The 15,001-nt window shown below is 44.4% G+C and overlaps 1 protein-coding gene across 3 annotated transcripts in view; it reads right to left on the minus strand.

The window, feature by feature from the left end:
• Positions 1–15,001, minus strand: part of FGD1 (FYVE, RhoGEF and PH domain containing 1) — a 481,771-nt gene that overhangs the window by 81,972 nt on the left and 384,798 nt on the right. For all 3 annotated transcript variants that reach the window (XM_069645326.1, XM_069645324.1, XM_069645325.1), the window contains exons 6-7: positions 8,936–9,084; positions 7,827–7,983 (exon numbers count right to left, since the gene is read on the minus strand). In XM_069645326.1, the coding sequence (XP_069501427.1) occupies positions 7,827–7,983; positions 8,936–9,084 (306 nt within the window). The remainder of the gene's footprint in view (positions 1–7,826; positions 7,984–8,935; positions 9,085–15,001) is intronic.

A 15,001-nucleotide genomic window follows, 5' to 3' on the forward strand; every position in this document is an offset into this window, starting at 1 on the left:
AACCTAATCTTCCATCCCATGATGGGTAACTCAATCCTGGGGTCCCGTGAAGTATGGCTGACATAATCCATGGGCCCAGCATAGTATGGGTAACACAACCAGAGTGACAGCATAGTAAATGTAACACAAACAGGTGGCTAGTGTGGGGGGGGCTAATACAGCCCATGATTTTTGCAAATTATGCACAATGCAAGTGGGAGATATAGCTGGGTAACACGGTGCAGGAACCCAACCAAGTCTAGGCAACACAACCCTGGGTCTTAGTACTGTCTAGTTGCCACAACCCATGGATTGTCGGAGTAATAAACACCAAGAGCCAGTTTTGTCAGAGTAACAAACCCTGATTCGTAGATTTTATCAAATTCGGGCTGAATGAAAATTTCGAACAGCCGAAAATGTTGATAAAATTTACCATTCGATGCGATTATAGTGAACAGGGAGCAGGGGTGTCCCACGCACCCTTGTTCAGTACATTCAAATCCGGAGTTGCAGGGGTGTCCCCCACGACCTAAATAATAAAGTTGCCAAAAAAGAAAAGAAAACATAAGGACTCGGCAGCGCCGCTTCCCATGCACATAAGTGAAGGGAACCGGCGTTGCAGAGGGAGGGAGTTGTTGGCGGCACACAGCGAAGTGTGCCTGCTGCCAGAAGGTAAGTAAAGGGATGGGGCAGGTTGCCAGAAATGTGCGCGGGAGCCATAACCGAAAGTTATTTTCATCACAATAACTTTCGTTTTTTTCTCCCTCAGACAATTCTAATTCGAACAATTCACAGTAATCTGAATATTCAGAATGATGCAACAGATCCATTTAATCAGCTGTGGGGCTGTATTGGAAATAAATGAACAATGGGTGGCAGCAATTATTCTATTTAAAACCTATGAAAAGATAAATTGGTTGCTTAACCTAAATATGCTTAACTGCCATGAAAGGAGGGGCTGCACTGTTTAGGATTTAAGGAGGGATATGTACGCAGCAAAGTCCAAATTGGCCCATTGCAAGCGCGAATTGGGTAAGTCACAAGCAAACACGTGGTACCTAAATCATCTGCTGTTGCCCCCTTAATTTTTCAACACTTAATAAAGTGAATTATTCCATTTTTATTGTACTTTGTTAACAAGTGCTTAAAGGATCTGGAATAAACTGGCAAGATACAGTCAATTCTGTTACAGCCAATAGGGCTCTTTATCAGGACTTTTATATGTAACATTCAGCTTATGTCATTCTCTTGGGTGCCAACAAGTCATTCTGCTTTCACCTCTATGTATTTGGGTATTACCTTAATATAGTCTGAGCTCCACGCTTTCGAAAAGTATCTCTCTTCTTAATCATCAAAGCCTGATTTTATGTGGGCCTTGGGTTTACAATTTTGTCTTGGAATGTTCTAATCATTGCTCTATTATCTTCTTTATCAGAGAGGACTCTTATTTAATTCATTGGGGAAAAAACTCTCATTGTTAGAGAATATGTAATGATGAAGGCATACCAGCTCACTGATTTTTCTTCCATTGCAAAGATTAGGCCCTCATTCTATTTAGGACCATGCATGGAAAGTAAACACTCTGCCCTTCTCTTTTCTTTTTGGGTGTTTTTATTAAATTGAAAAAGAAAGTGACATTCTCGGGTTCTGGCTGGATCACCATTCATGTGGAGGCGATCTTCAAGCAAGCCTTCCTTCAATTCCTCACCACGTCTATAAGGTTCTTTAATTAATCCAGCAAACCTTTACAGCTACATATGTTGGGGCAGGCCTGACTACAGCACTAGTCTCCTAGCGAAACTCAAATTCTAAAATCTCCAAATCTCCTAAAACGCTTCCATTAATTTGATCAAAGGACTTTGATGACAGGATTAAATAACGAGTGCCTGATTGGAACTTAATATGCTCCCATTTAGAAACATGATTTTGTTTAAACTGGGCTGCATAAACCCATAAATGATCAGGGAAAAGGCGGCAGTGTTTAAAGGAGATGATGAATGATAACCAACCAGAACACCAGCTTGCTGAATTCCTACTGTCTGGCAATCTTCAGAACCTGATGGAGGGCCTACCGAAGTTAGGCACACAATACGTACAGTGACAAATCAAGTTCTGGGGCATCAGTGTCCATGGATGAATATAGCTTTCTAAACCATCAATCAGCCCCACAACTCTAATACACCAGAAGGGATCTGAACAGATTGGAAACCCAGGCAAATTGTAAGCCTCCTTGTCCAATTTTGTTAACATGGACGGAACAGCAGGCTTATCTCCGAAAGGTCGAGCTACAATACAATTATTACCCAATGATAAAAGGGACTGTCAAGGTTGTATAAAAATATCTACTTTATTATTATCACAACAGGCAGTTCTAGCAACACTACGAAATACGACACACCCTGTAAAGGAATGCAGAGGACAGACAGTTTCAAAGCAGGAAATGGGATGCACTCTGGATACTGACAGGAGGGTAGTCGGTATGGTTAATAACCACAATAGTTCAGGGTTACTTGGCTTCAGCACTAAGGGAGAAATGAGTTTTAAAATGTCTCTAGGGGCCTTCCAGGAAGGACCAGGGGGACAAAAGCCCAATGTACCATGTGCTGTAGGTGTTCTTGGTGTTCGACAGAGTCGAGTCTGCTTCTGTGCACTTTGCAGAACTCTGTGACAGACTTAAAGATGGGAGTCAGCTGCGGGTATCAGGCGGCAAGACCGTTTGGGGAGCAAAGCTGGACAAAAGGCTGCAGGCTGGCCTACACAGCAGGTTGGGGTAAGGAATCGTTGTCTCACTGCTGGTCGATGGTTCCGAAGCACTGGTCGAGACATATCGGATGTCTTTATGCGACTGCACCGTAACAACGGTCAGCGTTGCAGTTGGTTAAAGCTCGAGGAACTCTACTGGCTCAAAAATGGCCTTTAAGGTGGACGCTGGTAGTTGCTCGTCGAGGCCCTTCTCCCAGCTTCTTCACTGGGCTTGTGTCGTCCTTTAATGGCGGATGGCCCAAAGCTGACGAGTGTGTTGCAGGTGGCTGCCATGTCCTTGGTTTCGGGTTCAGAGACCTTCTGGCACTTCCTACTTAGGAAGCTTGCTGCAGTGCCTATCAGGGCATGCTGTGTGCTGGCTGGGTACTGGTTCTGGAGTGGCTGGAGAGTCCACTGGATTAAGTATCTCCCTCTGTTCCCTGGGAGATGTTTAGGGGAGTGATCTTGCTTCCCTCTTTAGACATCCTGGCCTTCCTTCACTAGTGGAAGATGTAAGACAGACTGTACCTTCAGCCGGGGTCCAAGGTTGAGTTCTTCTTTGTTACTTCAAGGGAAGTCTTCAGATGATCTAGCAAAAGAGGGGCTCTGCCCTCTTTTAAAGATACATGGGCCACAGGGATTGATGTAGGATAAGCCTACCTTAATGAACTAATTCTGGGGTCCCCACCAGAGTGCTTTGCAACAGGAAAGATAAAGGGGTGAAATCATGTGATACTAAGCCTCCCTATCTTCCTGTCTGTTGTGAATCAAAGAGTCTCTCTGGTTAATGGATATCTCTGTGGTTCCTGATTAAAGTGGCTGGTCTCCCTTCAAGCTGCAGTAAGACCAGACTCTCTGGCCCCTGCAAACGACATTCTCATATCTTATGAATGGGGTATCCCTGTGGGGAAGACTACTGTTAACACACAGTCCCAGACATGACCACTCACTGTCAGAGATATTGAAAGCAGGAGCTGACTTCAGGTTGACACAGTTGCATATGAAAGGTTGTTGGGGTTTCCTGTCTCCTTTGTTAACCTCTGCAGTCAGGCCCCATGTGGGCCTTTTTGAAGAACACCCTATTCATATGATAAACACTGCCACCAGCTACAGGGCCCAAAAAAGGAGCAGGGCGGATCCACAGAGCCTTGTTAGTTAATGAGGCTGACCATGGCAGGGGGAAGGTTTGGTCCTCCCCCTTCTGGAGATGCATTGTGTACTCCTGCTGTCATAACCCAAACTAAATATGACAGGTTGGACTGTGCCTTTAGGATGTGTCCACCCAGAGTACACAAGTCCATGCTTTCATCGTGCTGTGAGCATAGGAACATTTTCCTGAGGTTTGTATACCATCATTCCATTTATTTAAACATTTCAAAAAAGCCCAGGTGAGCACGCACCTACTGTGTGAATGGTCGAATTCCTCACAGTAACCTTACTGAGATTTCTCTACTGGATGGCCAAACTTCCCATTTGGATATGGTGTTCCAACTCAAATACATTCTCATACTGAAGCTGAACTTCAGATGCATTCTTTCCTTGGCAGTATTCTTTGGACAAGTTGCCCCTCAATGCGTACCTAATACCACAGGCCAAGATTCACATATTTTCCACCCGATCAAAATGTTCCACCTGAAACCTTGACCTTTGAAATACAAGGTATCATTAACAAATTGAAAACCCAACACCACAAAAGTTGATAAGAGGACATTTTGCACTTATTTAAAAGAACCAGAATGAAATCAATAAGCAGGTGATAAAGATGGAGCTATTGTGTTGTCAGCTACCACACAATATGATCAAATTGTCCCTGAATATTGAAGGTCTACCATAAGACCCTACCTAAATGAAAATGCCCCGCTAATGAGCCCACAGGGACAGTGTTATCAGATAACTACATAAGGAACAATGTGCCTTTTGAAATGTGAATGTGCACATATCTTTGCCATTAATATGCGCCCCAGTCTTTAAAGAAAATGCCACTTATGCTCCCGGTAGAACATTAGTATCAGGTTGTGGCTTTAGTCTTGAGCCCACATCAAAATACGTTGTTACATTTCAACCTTTGCTCAGCAAACAACCTCTTAGCAGAGATGCAATTCATATTATAGATGCTTTGAATTTTGATCCAGAAAGAGACATTCTGGTTTCCTTCGATATAGCTATCCTAACAAGCAAGAATGCTGAGCTCTTGAAATGGTTAAATCAGCACTTGATGCCAGATCGTACCCTTGTCAAACGCCCATAGAATGTATGCTTCAACTCATGAATGTTGACTGCATTATGGGGTGCAGTGACTGAAGCAGCTTTTGCCCCTAGATTGGCAAACTTTATATGGATAATTTTGATGGCAATTGTATTTATCGAAATAATAATTCCTGCCATGCAATGTATGCGGCTAGTGAAGGTATATTGATGACATTTTGGTTATTTGAGTAGGTGAACTGTTTGATATGAATAATTTTAATTCATGGCTGAATTACTGGGATTGTAATCTAGCCTTTACTATGACCAGCAGTATATATAATGGCCAGTTTCTTTAGAACAATGTTTGTTTTCATTAAGTGTATTGCTTGTGATTGTATTGATTTTATTTGTATTATGCTGGTCAATACTTTATGGGCACTAGGATGAAATTAACTACTTTACAGCTACTATGACCAGCAGTAACCTTGAATTGGCCTTTCTAGAGATATGTATCGCCCTTAATGATGGTCAACGCTAATCATTCTCCAGCACACAGAGACTGACAGAACTACACTACTTCAATCTAGTAGTTATCGTCGTAAACCACTGGACTATATCTGCTTTATGGTCACTACCTCTATTTGTGACACACTTGTACATAGAAAGGTGATTATTTTTCAGAAGCAGTTGTATTACAAAGAGATGATTCTCTGGAGGAAACAGTGTGTGGCTGATACAATATGATTTGAATTGAGCACATTAATCAGGATAGTTTTGTTGTGCTAGTTGACAAAGCTGCGACCCAAGAGAGGCTTGCATATATAAGTACTTTTTCTCACCATAGCCAATACATTAACAGAAAATTCCACAGAACAGCGTAATTAACCCATGTTCCTTCTCAGTAGAGGGGCTCCCACACTCCTTTGTAATTTTGTAAAACTTGGGTTTCACCCTAAGTAACCCAGGTTAATCCAGACGTGGACCCCTTGCTCACTGTGCCATAGAGAGGCTCAGCTTCACCTCAGTGAGGAGGCAGACCGAGACACGTGTTTGTGGTTGCTGATGGTACTCTTGTTCAGAGAAGAATTGCCTAGAATTTCGATGCTGGAGTGTCAAAGTGTGTGGGACCAGACTGGTATGCAAATAGTTATTGTTATTGTTCCTCTGTGAAGGTTGCAATGAGCTAAAACGTGGTTGTAGAACCTCCTGAGTGGAAGAAATTGCATAGAACAGGGTATTTGATCCATGTTCGTTCTCAGTAGAGGGATTCCCACACTTCTTTGCACTACATTAACACATGACTTAAAAAGATTAGAATTGTATTTGGTACAGGTAAGACTGTTAAGCAATGTTTCCCTTTCCTTTCAAAGAGGGTGGAGTCTACAACAACTATTGGTGGACTCACTCCACAAGAAAGATGTGGAGGGGTCTTCTCTTGTGGCTATTTTGGGGATACCACCAAGTGTGGGCCACTTCCCATACAGCAAACGTGCAGCCTGTTGACGTGTGAATTATTTTCCAGCATAAACAATTCACCTAGCATTTACACCATCAAAGTTACTGCCTGACGTACACAAGCATTATCTGTCTGTGAGATAAAGTCTATAATGGAACATCTTATAGAGCGGTGAGGAAACAAATCAGTGAACACAGATATGCTCTCAAAAATATCCACAACCCTTTGCCACATTGTAATCTAAGGTGGGAAATACTAAACGAATTTAAGTCAGATGAACGTGGTAGATTCTGAAACCCAAAATGCCTATTGATGGTGTGAACACAATTCTTGAGTATCCTCTGTTTGCATCCAGGTTTGGGGGCTAGTTGATTTGGCCACAAGGATGTATATTAGATTGATGTTTATTTAGTAATTATTTGTACAGCTAGAATGATGTCGTAGTGCCATTGTTTATTGCCATCTAACATGGAAAACTAATTCCAAGAAGTTCATTACTCCTTTTTCACTCCCACATTAGGCTCAAGAGACTGCCTACAGCTATCCACAATGGTACTGGTTCTAGGCCTGTGTTACAGGAAGTCTGCACACAAGCCGAATGTATGCCTGACCTGGTGTATGGTGAGGTCAAGTCACCAGCCATCACAGGCATACACCAGCTGCACTTAAAGGACTGGCCTACAGATTCCCATCAAAAGACTATGGCTTTGACGATTCCTTTTGAGATGCATATGCTAGTCATAGACACCCTGGAAAACAAGGCGCAAATGGTCTTCAAGGAAAGGCGGATGGGGAAATAGATGCATCATAAATAAAATGTATGGAAACAGGAATTGTTACTTTAAGAAAAAACTATTTACTATAATTACATTATTGTGATGAATATTTTAAATTAATAACGTAGTTTTCCATATATAGAGATGATTTGTGAATTAATTAGTGGTTCCTCTTGAAAATGTGTAAATTGCAGACCTTGGCAATGAAGCACTTGATAGCCCCAGTTTCTGTTGGGGGGTTGATTGGGATCGAACCTTATCCTGGAGGACAAAACCATCAATGGGTCTAAGGGGAAGCTCCACACAGACTGAAGAACACGTAGAGCTCGAACATCTGCGGAAGAGAACAGAGATCCTCACAAGCCTCTTTGACGAGTCTTCTGAAGGGAGTGCTTTAGTGGCAATACTCTCTTGCCCTATCATCCTGGAACAGCCTTACGCTATCCTTACAGGCTGATAATCTACTTTGTTCTAGGAAGAACCATATTTATGAAACTAGAGCGTCTGTGAGGGATTCTGGGGTTCTACGGCAGAATAACGAATCAACAGCGTCCATAGATACCACAAGATAAGAGACCACATTAATACTGGCAACAAAACACGGTGACTAAAGCTAGTACGACGGATGACAGTGGCATTCCTGCCTCAGGTCTAAGGCATTGCTCCATTTTAAGACTTTGTCTCACCTGAACCTCGTGTATGATGACCTTGAACTGCGTTGACCGTTCCATCCAGCTGTTGACCAGCTCCATGGCCCTGTCAAAGTTCTTCACATACTCGCCGTACATCTTGAGGAATGGCGCCAGCTTCTGGAGGATGTCCCCAATCCGTGGGTTTCTGTCCCTGCAGAAGGAGGCAGGTTACATACAGTAGTAGGAGCAGGCACTCCCAACATGAACAGACTTGATCAGAGACCACAGGACCCGGGGGCAGGACTGCAGTCCGATAAGCAGGTAAGAGCGGTACCAGCAGGATAAATCCTCGCCACTACGGGTTGGCTGTTGGTGAGGCATAAGCAGCGTGCAGAGAGCGCATCGCTCACAGGAGCAAATGAAGGTAATGTTTAATGGTACAAAGACATGTGAATTGGAGGCTACCACACCACTCGGAACCACCAATTGAGTAGTTTGTGATGGGAGTGAAGGCACAATATCAGTCACAGGTTTTCCGAAGAAAGTCAGTCATTGGCATATAAGCATCACTTGCAAGTTGCCATAGGGGAGGTTAGAATGAGAGCACACTTCCCTGATGCAGCCCTATTTCTGGCCACCCAGCCTGTGACTATATAAGACATGCTGTGATATTCCCTTACTCTTTCCGGTTCATGAATTTGTGACCCCTTCTTGACCTACCTGTGAATAAAGGAGTGGCTGTCTCCCCAATGGCCCTCTTGCTCTTTGTGTTTGGAGTCTGCCCTTTCACCTTCTACTAAAGTCTTGTAACCTATAACCGTCTCGTTGGTGCCACCTCACCCAATCCTGTCCAGGAGTCTATAGCCTCTTCTGTCTATGCCCTTCACCCATGAAGCCTATACTCACAAGACTGTCTCACTATTGTGGGGATGCCCACAGTGATCCAATAATGGCCAGTATTTTGTGGCCCATCCACCACCTCTTGATGCCTAGCTCAAAGTTGACCATAACTATCTGAACATCTCATTATTTCTTAATGCCCAGGTTCCTCCAATCATGCCAATACTTCTATTACCCTTTCAACAAATCTCAATCGAAGCCCTCGCCTCACCATGCCCATAATTCTTACCAATGGCGCCACATAGTTCCACAAAACCTCTTACCATTCCTTCATGCGCTTCTCCAGCTCAGGCAGCAGGAACTGCTGATGGAAGCAGTAGATGGAGCAGATGTTGGAGAAGATGCCCATCACTACCTCCACGGGGAAGGAGCCCCTGCTGCGGGCCTCCTCCATCAGCCGTGCGCAGAACACCTGGTGACCATCATAGAAGTTTTTAGTACACTTGAATGACACTTGAAGGACATACATGACACGTACGTGAGCATTCAAGGATGGGCAGAGAAAGAATGGGAACAATGATATAGGCCTGCAACCTTTGGCTATCCAGATGTGTTGAACTACAACTTCCATCATCCCTGGCCACCATAATCAATGAGGGGTCATGGGAGTTGTAGGCCAAAACATCTGAAGAGCCGCAGGTCGCAGACCCCCGACATCGCCCATAGGTGAGAGCATGAGTGAGCATGCAAGGCCAGGCATAGAGAGTGGGAGTGCACATGTGATAGCATGAATGTACATGCAGACAGTGGACAGCAGAATACACATTTAGAAACGGGCAGAAAGAGGAAGAGTGTGAATGCACAAGCAGAGGCGGGCTGGTAGAAAGTGTATCATTCAAGGATGAGTAGTGAGCTGGTCCGCAAAAGAACAGGTGGACAAGGTCAAGCACACAAGGGAGCGTGTGCATGCAGTGGTGGACAGAAAGAACGGGAGTGTAGTGGATAGTGAATTATGGCAGGCGTGACATTCGGCCACTCTACATCTTAGCAACATTAAACCACTCTACATCTCAGCAACATTCGACCACTCTACATCCCTGCAATATTCACCCACTCTCCATTCCAGCAACATTCCAATACTCTGCAACAGAGTAACATTCCAACATTGAACCATTCTACATCTCAGCAACATTCGACCACTCTACATCCCTGCAATATTAACTCACTTTGCATCCCAGCAACATTCCAGCACTCTGCATCCCAGCAACATTCCAACCACTCTACATCCCAGCAACATTCGACCACTCTACATCCGAGCAATATTCACCCACTCTCCATCCCAGCAACATTCCACCACTGTACATCTCAGCAACATTAATCAACTCTACATCTCAGTAACAATCAACCACTCTACATCCCTGCAATATTCACCCACTCTGCATCCCAGCAACATTCCACCACTGTACATCTCAGCAACATTAATCAACTCTACATCTCAGTGACAATCGACCACTCTACATCCCTGCAATATTCACCCACTCTCCATTCCAGCAACATTCCAATACTCTGCAACAGAGTAACATTCCAACATTGAACCATTCTACATCTCAGCAACATTCGACCACTCTACATCCCTGCAATATTCACCCAGTCTGCATCCCAGCAACAGTCCACACGCTACATCACAGCATCATTAATCAAATCTACATCTTAGCGACATTCGACCACTCTACATCCCTGCAATATTAACTCACTTTGCATCCCAGCAACATTCTAGCACTCTGCATCCCAGCAACATTCCAACCACTCTACATCCCAGCACAGCAACATTCGACCACTCTACATCCTAGCAATATTCACCCACTCTCCATCCCAGCAACATGCCAATACTCTGCATCCCAGTAACATTCCAAAACTCTACATCTCAGCAACATGAATCCAATCTACATCTCAGCAAAATTCACCCACTCTGCATCCCAGCAACATTCCACCACTGTACATCTCAGCAACATTAATCAACTCTACATCTCAGTGACAATCGACCACTCTACATCCTTGCAATCTTCACCCACTCTGCATCCCAGCAACATGCCACCACTGTACATCTCAGCAACATTAATCAACTCTACATCTCAGTGACAATCGACCACTCTACATCCCTGCAATGTTCACCCACTCTGCATCCCAGCAACATTCCACCACTGTACATCTCAGCAAACTTAATCAACTCTACATCTCAGTGACAATCAACCACTCTACATCCCTGCAGTATTCAGCACATCTAAATTGCAGCATAATTCGACTATCCTATAACTAGAACAAATGCGACTACTCTACATTACAGCAGCATTTGACTACTCTATATCCCAGGAACATTCGACTACTCTACATCCCAGGAACATTCAACCACTCTATATCCCAGCAACATTCAAGGACTTGCCATCCGAGCAACGTCCAACCACTTGCCTTCCCTTAAACATTCAAACACGTGCCATCCCAGCAATGTACAACCACTCACCATCCAGCAACATTTAACCATTCATCATTCCAGCAATGCTCAATGACTCTCAGTCTCAGCAATGTTTAACCACTCACCATCCCTGGAACTTTCAACCACTTGCCAGCCCAGCTACATTCAACCACTGTCGATCTCAGTAACATTCAACCACTTTCCATCCCATCAATGTTAAACCACTTTACATCCCAGCACAGTTAAACCACTCATTTCCCCACCAACATTCAACCACTCCAGTCCAGGTGAGTCTTGCGGTCTGCAGCAGTCGCTTGTGCTTGCAGTCTGTCTATGCTGTTGTGTTGAAAGAAGGGGGTGTGCCTACTCTTAAACCTTGCTAGCGCAGAGTGCTGCGGAGTCCAGCTGAGTCTTACAGTCTGCAGCAGTCGCTTGTGCTTGCCTTGCAGTCTGTCTACGCTGTTGGTGGAGAGAAGAGGGTGTGCCTACTCTTAAACCCCCTCATAGTGCGGAGCGCCACAGAGTCCAGCTGAGTCTTGCAGTCTACCGCAGTCCGCGGCTGCTGAGCTGCATCAATATTGGAGCCTTGCTGCTTGGCTGAAAGCTGGCCATGTGTGAGCCGAGGCGCTGATTCTCCCTGACTGAGAGCAGCGTTTAGTCAAACTTCCTGGGAGAGATCCATGACGGCAAGCGGGCCCAGTACATGACGCGTCGCCACAGAAAACTTTGAGAGGGCTTGGTGACTACGCTGGAGGTGAGCTCCCCTCATTCTATTGACCCGAATATTACTCCTGACTCTGATAGGGGACACGCCCACAATAACTTAAATACGCGAGACACTGAGATGCTTCTTGTTTGTGGAACGGGAGTGGGTTGGAACCTCCCGCCTTGCCTATAAACCATCACAAACATATGGAACTGGCTACTCCAGATGTTCCCTTGAACCCTAAGGACCATATATCCCCTGTGAGAGGGTGTGGGGATCAGAGGTGGATAAATCCAATGGAGGATAAAGATGCAGGAATAATGACTAGCCCCAGGCTAGCGGGTGAAACTCTAGTGCCGTGATTGAGCCTATCTTCTAAGCGGGTGCCACCCCTTGGAGTAGGACAGATAGAGTCAGCCTCTGAGCAGAGATCGCCTGCAGTGAAACACTTGTCATACACCGATGAAGACTGTGCATTTTTAGATGAACTAGTGATTCATCCCAATTTGCCTGAATATGAACGATTTAACACTTATGGAAAAGGGAGAAGCAGACAAGTATGCCTCATGCCCTGAATAAGGCTGGAAATATGCTTACTACGCAGTCCTCGGCCTTGGCGGCCGGTCATGCACGAGATATGGCAGAGATTAAAACCATGATAGCATAGCAAGGGCAACAGACTGTCACAATGAATCTTACATCTGCAAAGTCAAATTTATCACTCAAGACCGGTAGAAAGCTAAATGAAGGCCACACTTTCTATGATGATTCTGCACTTGAAGACAGCTCCCCGGCTGTCCCGCTGGGTGAGTTAGTAACTCAACAACAAAATATGGTGGCTAGAGAACCCCAGCGGGATACCGAGGTGCAGAGGGGGTATTGTGTTCTGTGAGTGCAACCATCATTACCCTTGTTAATTAACCATCCAAGGATAGACGCAGAGAAGGAGAACCTCGACTTAGGTGTGTAACAACTGTCTGAGGCCGCAATGTGGGAGCTTCAATCTAATATAATGTCAGCACTAACAATTGCTCTAAACCCTTTTATGAAACTGTTTGAAGCAATGAATGATACTACAAATGATCAAGCGACATTATTTGCAATGATGCACACCAACATAACATATCTGTCCTTTGCAGCAGCCATACATGTGAGGCTGGATAAAGAGGCAGAACTATCAGCCCAATGGCAAGGAAGACCCTATAATTTGGCGCGAGGCAAAGAATCTAATAAAAATATAATGCTGGACGCAATTCAGGAATCTATGAAATGGATGAGATCTAACCAGGAGAAATCTATTGCACCTCGAAAGATGTCCCAACAAGGCAGCGGAACAGTACCTGGAATGGCAACTGCCTTGGAGGAAGGGATTATGTCGGCCAAGGCTCAAAAAGTGCACAGACTGGCTGGCAGGACCCCTCAAGACCATAACATCGAGGATATTGGTATGGACCAACAAGAGGTAGCTCGGGGGGGGTCCTCTCCACTGAGGGCTGTGATTTCTGCTCCAGCACAACGACATGGCATGAAAAGCACTACTGTTGAGTCAGATCAAATGGTGATAACAGAAATCTCAAAAGAGTTGTAGACTATACAGGCGGATAACCAATCACAATCAGGGATGAAGGCACAAACTGTGAAATCCTATTCTGTATTTGGAAACGTCAAAAAACATCAGCAGCCCTAGACAGCCCTATGGAACTGCAAAAGAAAAAAACCCAAAACATGCACGGGACAAATAAGGCTAAATCTAATGGATCACAGGCATTCCTGAGGTACCTGAAAAAGCTCCCAAAGCCCATGACAAGTACGTTCAACCTCCAAAATAGTGATCGGGTGAGGCGGAATAACATCAAGGAGAAATTCACCCCTCAAAAAGAGGAAGTAAACAAGGAACGGGTCGATTCTCAAAAAGATGTCGAGAGCGACTTATCAGCGTTACGGGTATGCGCTTCAGAGCTAGAGGAAGAGGACTTGGAGTATGGGGAAAGAGTGGACATCTATTCAACCTCCGAAGATGGACACGTTGACAACGAACAACAGCTTATGGATAATATCGAGCGGTTGACAGAACCAGCTAAAAGAACAATGGCTTGCGATAATTTAATTAGTTATAATCACATGTAACCATTTGCATCCACTCGCCATCCCTGCAACGTTCAACCACTCACTATGTCTGCAACATTTAACCACACTCCCTCCCTGAAACGTTCAACCCCTTTCCAGCTCACCAACGTTAAACCACTCTAAATCTCAGCAATGTTAAACCACTCCACAACCCAGCAAATCACGGCTGCAACTTTTCTTGGGCCCGAGGAATACAAGTTTTTTGTACTAAGCCACGCCTTTATTGCCAACATGAAAATCTGCACACCTCTTACATTACTTTTTCTATTAAAAAAAAATATATATATCTTGATAAGGTTGCTTGTAAATACAGCACCATGTTTTATTTGCTTCAGGGAATGACCTTTGAGGAACCATCACAGGCAAACCTCTTGCGTGACCTGTGTGAACACAAAAACTCTCAACTGAAGAATACAACACATTGCCATAGGAGAAGCCATCGAGTGTAACACTTCTGTCAATTTGCCTTGAAGTGTGTTAATAAAATCTCCGACATAGTTATCGTGTGTCCTCAAAGTTGTCTCAGTCTGTCTAGTGGATTGGTTTTGAATGACAAGGAGCACCATAGCTCTATTTTCAAGAAATCACTTCCTGCTCTCAAAATGTTTGATGTGGCTTGGTCCTTGTTCCACTCACATAAAAATGATAAGCATCCTTCTGGAGGAATTGCGCTATAAAACATTGACCAGGACGCTAGCATCTTTGAAAACAGATCCTCCGCCACCAATATAATTGTATTCTGCTTGGACATGTAGTCACAAAACAAGCCTAATGATACTCAAAGTCAATGGTCTTTGGACGCTGGTGGGAGCATCAGACGTCTGGGTGGGTTTGCCTTGGCATGTTTTGCTTGCCAACAGATGCAACATGATTTCACATAATCCTGCGCCTCTGGTCCAGTTTTGGGGTGCCATAACCAAATTTAAGATTCTATTATTCTGGCTACCAGGATGACTTGCAATCAGGCTATTATGTCCACACCTCAAGATGACGGCCTTCACTTTATCATTTTCTGCATGATTCCTTCGGTAACTTCAGCTCACTCTAATGGCATGATAGGGATAGCTTTCATTTTTGCAACATGGT

Source organism: Ambystoma mexicanum, chromosome 2p (assembly GCF_040938575.1).
Source record: "Ambystoma mexicanum isolate Mex_15411 chromosome 2p, UKY_AmexF1_1, whole genome shotgun sequence".
Classification (NCBI taxonomy): Eukaryota; Metazoa; Chordata; class Amphibia; order Caudata; family Ambystomatidae; genus Ambystoma; species Ambystoma mexicanum.